This window comes from Ailuropoda melanoleuca, chromosome 3, assembly GCF_002007445.2.
Source record: "Ailuropoda melanoleuca isolate Jingjing chromosome 3, ASM200744v2, whole genome shotgun sequence".
Lineage (NCBI taxonomy): Eukaryota > Metazoa > Chordata > Mammalia > Carnivora > Ursidae > Ailuropoda > Ailuropoda melanoleuca.
Window position 1 is genome coordinate 102,792,510 of NC_048220.1, and position 6,203 is coordinate 102,798,712.

At 36.6% G+C, this 6,203-nt stretch overlaps 1 protein-coding gene across 2 annotated transcripts in view; it reads left to right on the forward strand.

Moving 5' to 3' along the window:
* FAM114A2 (family with sequence similarity 114 member A2) overlaps positions 1-6,203 on the forward strand; it is a 31,989-nt gene that overhangs the window by 7,560 nt on the left and 18,226 nt on the right. For both annotated transcript variants that reach the window (XM_034656828.1, XM_034656829.1), the window contains exons 6-8: positions 364-498; positions 999-1,157; positions 1,769-1,892. In XM_034656828.1, coding sequence (XP_034512719.1) covers positions 364-498; positions 999-1,157; positions 1,769-1,892 — 418 coding nt within the window. The remainder of the gene's footprint in view (positions 1-363; positions 499-998; positions 1,158-1,768; positions 1,893-6,203) is intronic.

Genomic DNA, 6,203 nt, shown 5'->3' on the forward strand with positions numbered 1-6,203 from the left:
ACTTATTTATTCCATGGTTGATGAGTACTGGGGTTGTTTCCAGTTTTTAGCTTTTACAAATAGTACTGCCGTGAACATTTTGTATGTCTTTTGATGAGCCTCTGTACACATTTCTGTTGAGTATGCAACCATGTGTAGAGTTGCTGGGTCATAGGATATTCGTATGGTCAGCTGTAGTAGATACTGACATACAGTTCTACAGAGTGTTTAAACCTGTTTACATTCCCACAAGCAATGGATGATTGTTTTAGGTGCTCCACATTCTTGCCAGTGCTTGGTATTGTTAGCCACTATTTTATATAATCAAAACATGCAGATGTCTTTTTTCAGTACTACTGTAATGAAGTTGCATGTGTTTCCTAGGGAAAGAGCGTGATCAGTGGGGGTTTGGATGCCTTAGAATTCATTGGGAAAAAGACAATGGATGTAATAGCAGAAGGGGATCCTGGATTTAAAAGAACCAAGGGTCTGATGAACCGGAATTCTACATTGTCTCAGGTACTGTTTGTCTCTACCCATTTACTTCATGTTTCTGTTTTGATCTGTATTTTTTCCTTAGTAGATCTTATTAATAATGCCTTTTGAAAAATTTTCAATGATATTTTTATTAAGGCTTTTTTGGGGTGGGGGGTAGCTGGTGAGAGCTCTGATATTTAGAAAAATGCCCAGTTCTTTTTCTCCTCCTCTTTCTTTTCTGTAGGAGCTTCCTGTCAGTGCAATAGAAGGTGACAAGCCCTTTCAGAGTTGTTGAGTACATTAATGTTTAAAGCACTTTCCACCTGGTTCCTTGGGTGTTATTTACCCTGTCCAGAATCAAATTACGTGTGACCGTTTTTTTCCCAGCAGCTCCTTAGCCTATCAGCTTTGAATGGCAGTGCCAGGAATGAAAGGGCAGTGCTCTGTACTGTTACCATCTTAGCTTTGCTTCCTTCAGCTCTCAGAACTCACCCTTGAGCTCTCATTGCTTGTTTCAGGGTAAGCCTCCACCTTTTTTTCAGGTTTTACGAGAGGCAAAGGAGAAAGAAGAGCTGTGGACCTCCAATGATGTTGCCTTGGAAACAGACAAGAAAACTCATTATGGGCTCCTTTTTGATGAATTTCAAGGCCTCTCACATCTGGAAGCTCTGGAGATGCTTTCCCGAGAAAGTGAAATAAAGGTAATTCCAAACAAACAATTTCAAATGGATGGTCTCCAAGCAAAGGAGTGCTGCATAGTTTCTTCTCTGTTTGTACAGTTGGAAGATGAAATATATTTCACATGGAGGCTTGAGACTCTTTGAAAATACTATACCAAGACAAATAAACTAATGTTTGAACTAATTGCAGGAAATAGAAAGAGTCAGGTGTTATTTATTTTAATTTAAGTAGAAAAGGACAAGTTAACCAAGCGGTCTTAATAACACATCTGTATTTTGCCTTGGCCTTTTTTTTTTGGTAGTCTCTCAGGCTTAAGCTGCCAATTTGAATACAATTACCTCTTAGTTTTTAATTGATTCAAGACTCTTTAACTTCCCCCTAATTTCTTAGCCATTGTTAAGCACTAATAATTTCAGGATGTTTCTGGCTTTTAATTTTTTTTTCTTAAGTATAAATTCTCCCTTTCTGTAATGACTAGCCTCTTATATTAAGGTTCTTAAAGAATAGTTTGTATTGGCTGGTGAACTCATAATTTTTATTTTAAGTTGGTCTGTAGCCTCTTCTCCATTTGAAAATGTTTTTCTTTTTCTTTTGTACTCTCACAACTTCTTATTATTTTATATCCATTCAGGTGAAATCTATTCTTAATTCTCTAAGTGGAGAAGAATTAGAGACTCTAAAACTTGAATTGGAGCAACTCAAGGAAGCATTTTCCCTAGCAGAGTTCTGTGAGGAAGAAGAAGAAGAGAAAAAAGGTAATATGAAAATCCAGTACTTGAGTGGGAGGGATGTAGCATGTTTATATGCAGTGTATTGCCCTTGAAATAAATTATTTTCTAATTACACTAGTCTGATTTTACTTTTTGCTGCCTTGTCCCTGACTAGGTATTGATATGAGCAGTTGGCCTTAAGTGCATATCTTTTTGCCCCACTCCTCCCTTCTGCCCCCAAACTGTGACTTCTCTAGGTCTTACCTTGCAACTCAAAAAACTGCCTGCTTTTTTGATTAGAGAATTGCCCTTGTTAGATTCCTGCCTCAGTCTGGCTGGTCATCCCTGTGAGCAGTATCCCCAGATACTGCTCCTGTGCCTCTCTGACTCCAGTGATCCCTGTCCTCATCTTGAATTCAGGCATGTAGGGTGGCAGTTATTCAAAATGTGGGTGATAATTTGTCTTTTTTATTTTCTGAAGTTTTTTTTTTTAATGTCATATTCTTAGTGTCTGCATACTCCTGAAAATGCAAGTATAGTAACTACTCATTTTTGAAAATTATAAGGAAACAAGGTCGTTTACATAAAACATAATTTCTGGTCAACTGAATCTTAAGCTTTTTTTTTTTAAAGATTTTATTTATTTATTTATTTGACAGAGAGAGACAGCGAGAAAGGGAACACAAGCAAGGGGAGTGTGAGAGCCAAGCAGGGAGCCCAGTGTGGGGCTCTATCCCAGGACCCTGGGATCATGACCTGAGCCAAAGGCAGCTGCTTAATGTGTGAGCCACCCAGGCACCCCGAATCTTAAGCTTTTTTTTTTTTTTTTTTTTAAAGATTTTATTTATTTATTTGACAGAGAGAGGGACAGCCAAGACAGCCAGCGAGAGAGGGAACACAGGCAGGGGGAGTGGGAGAGGAAGAAGCAGGCTCCCAGCAGGAAAGCCCAATGTGGGGCTCGATCCCAGAACTCCGAGATCACGCCCTGAGCCAAAGGCAGAGGCTTAACGACTGAGCCACCCAGGTGCCCCCTGAATCTTAAGCTTTTAAGAGTTGTTTTTTTTTTAAAGTTTAGCTGTAAATATGTCTAATATGTATTACACACTAACTTTTTTTTTTAGTAGAATCTAATGAGCACAGTTTTTTGCCTTTTTTTTTCTGATGAAATGATCAGTTATAAACATTAAAAGTGGCTAGAAAAATTCCTTCAGGGTCCATCAAGACACATGAGCCAATCACCCATGTGGTAGATTAAATCAGTGATTTGAAAAGTGTAGTCTGCAGATTCTCGGGTCCCCAGGATCTCTTCAAGGGATCCATGAGTCAATGTTTTTTTCTTTTTAAAAAAATGTGTCATTTTGACATTTGCACTGATGGTGCAGAAGCAGTGGTGAGTAAAGTTACTGGCGTCTTAACACAGATTAAGACAGTGGTACCAAACTATACTAACATTGTATTTTCACTGCCATGCATTCATAGTAAAAAAATAAATAAATTAAAAAAATTTTTAAAGTGCTGGTTTCATTTAACCTTGTCCTCATGAAACAACAGTGATTTATCTTACTAAGTCTTGACCCTTGAGTACACTTATTTTTCATATTTGTGTGATGAATACTGAAGTGTCTAAAGGAAAAGCACTGTTTTGAGTTGTAAGCTGAAGTACCTGTTTTTTCATGGGACACCATTTTTATTTAAAAAGATTGCAGTCACACAGACTGTTCAGAGTAGGATATTTGGTAAACATTTTCTTGAAAATGAATGAAATGAGCTTTCACTTAAGGAAAGAAATATTTGTGACTAGTAAAATTTAAACTAAGCAAAAGTTAGAATTTTGTAAAACTTCTGTTTGTTACTGTGGTGAGCTTGACAGCTTCCCAGTGCTTACAGATTTTTTTGAAGAAATTGGTGGTCATAGTAACAAATTTGATCTCCTGGGGGTATTTAAATGTGTTAGCATTTAGAAGATTTGCATAATTCAGAGAACCAGTATTTTCCACATGACTAATGGGTGGTGTCACAAAGTCATGCTTGGGCAAGAGATAGACCAGTGGATTTTAATTTAATGTAACTGAATTCAAAATTTCATGATATGATTTCAGGTTCTACATTATAACTAACCTTTAAGAAATAACTTTGTTGACTTTTGCTGTACTGTTAAAGAAAATTCACAGTTATCTGCAAAGGCTATTAAATTGTTCTCCTCTTTCCAACTGTGTGAGCTTGAATTTTCCTTGTGTACTTAAAACAACATATCACAACAGATTGAATGTAAAAGCAGATAAAAGATTTGCGGAGATATGAAACAATGGCATTCATCTCACTAAAATTTTTCTTTTTCAGAAAATATAATTGTTTTTCTTAAAAATTATGTCAAGTGTGTTTAAAGAATTCAAACATTTCAGTTTTAATTTTTAATATGATAAGTGCTGACAGATATGTAACTTACATTAAAAAAGACACTTTGGGGTTCTCAAAAAGTTTTAAGAGTATAAAGGGGTCCTAAGACCAAAGTGTTTTTGAGAGCTGTTATATTAAATTACCCTAAACTGCTATGCTTTTATTTTTATTTTTTTTACTTTTTATAATCATTTTTTATTACGTTATATTAGTCACCATAGAGTACATCCCTAGTTTTTAATGCTATGCTTTTAGAAATGTCTCTGTTGCTTTTCAGAATTGTGCATCTTTATGTTCTGTGCATTTATCTGCCCATCTTGTAATTCTCTTCACTATCAGTGAGCTTCCTTCTAATACTCTCTGAATCTCATTTTCTATCTTTAATCAGCTTTGGGTGGAAAACCAGTTAACCTAGTCTTATTCAAGTTGTGTATTAAAAGGGCACTTTGAGAGTCTTAGGGCTTTTCTTGTGAGAGAAGGAAGTAAAGTAGAATGTATGGATTCTATACTAAGAGATACTTCCTCTTTTTTGTTCCCATTTGTGTTTTGCACTGCATTCTAAGAAGTCACATTGGCTGGTTATATAACATCTTGCTATATATCTATGTAAAGATCCCGGTCCTAATATGAAATGGCTCTTGAATACAAGTTTTTAAAACTTACCTGAAGTACCGAGAAGGCAGTATAGCATGGTGGATGAAAGGATGGGTTTTGGAGTTAGACTGGGGTTCAGAATCAAGATCTGCTATTTCCTAAGCCATGTGACCTTGGAAAATTACTTAACACTGAAATTCTGTTTTCTCAACTGTAAGAAGAAGATGCTAATTCCTCTCAGGTTGTTATAAGGACTAAATGAAATATTTAAGGTGTGACACATGGTAAGCACTCAACAAATGGTGGGTGCTATTTTCATTATTAGGGTGGCATAAGTAAATAAAGATCTATGCTTAGCAGGAAATCCATAAATGATTTTTTATTTACTTAAGTTGCTCTATTGTACCTAACTAAGCCCTAGTGTGGCGATTCCCAGTTATTTATAAACTTAATTTATTTGTACATAATGCCATTAACAGTATTTGTTCAATTTAGTCAACATCTGGCTTTGCATAGTAATCAGAAATCCTGATCTTTAAGTACCATTTTGAGGACTCTAATGGCATTTCGCAACAGATGGATTTGTGTCTATGACATTTTTCTCCCCTACCTGTTTGCCAGAGATCAGGACTCTGAAAAGAGAGCACTGAAGTGCTGCACACTACCCTCCCCAACAGTTTTTCCCAGGGATTTTGGATGAAAATGCAACACCGACCTTGGTATTATATCTCAATGAAAATGTTAAAAAAAAAAAAAAAAGGCAGTGGTAGCAAAGGGAAGAGAAAACCGTAGAAAGAGGGAGACCCCAGCCTCTTCTGAGTCCTTCCAAAGCACTAGCCCTGTCCTCCTTTCCATCCTCACACTTTTAAAAAAAAAATATTTTATTTATTTATTTGTCAGAGAATGAGAGAGAGAGAGAGAAAGCACAAGCCGGGAGAGCGGCCGGCAGAGGAAGAAGCAGGCTCCTCACTGAGCAAGGAGCCGAATGTGGGACTCAATCCCAGGACCCTGGAATCATGACCTGAGCCAAAGGCAGATGCTCAGTCGACTGAGCCACCCAGGTGTCCCTCATCCTCACACTTTTATCTGAGCACAGCAACTCCTTTTTGTACCTAGATCTGTGGGGAGTACATGATAGGATCTCCAAACATTTTTTGATCAACCCATAGCAGTAGAATTTTTTTTAAATACTTAGACTTAATGTATGTACATTTGATACTTAAAAATTATATATATGTACTGCTATAATAGTATATTACTTGCATTCTAAAGTATACCCTAAAATAGAAGTTGGTTTTTTTTTAAAGATTTTTTTATTTATTTATTCGACAGAGATAGAGACAGCCAGCGAGAGAGGGAACACAA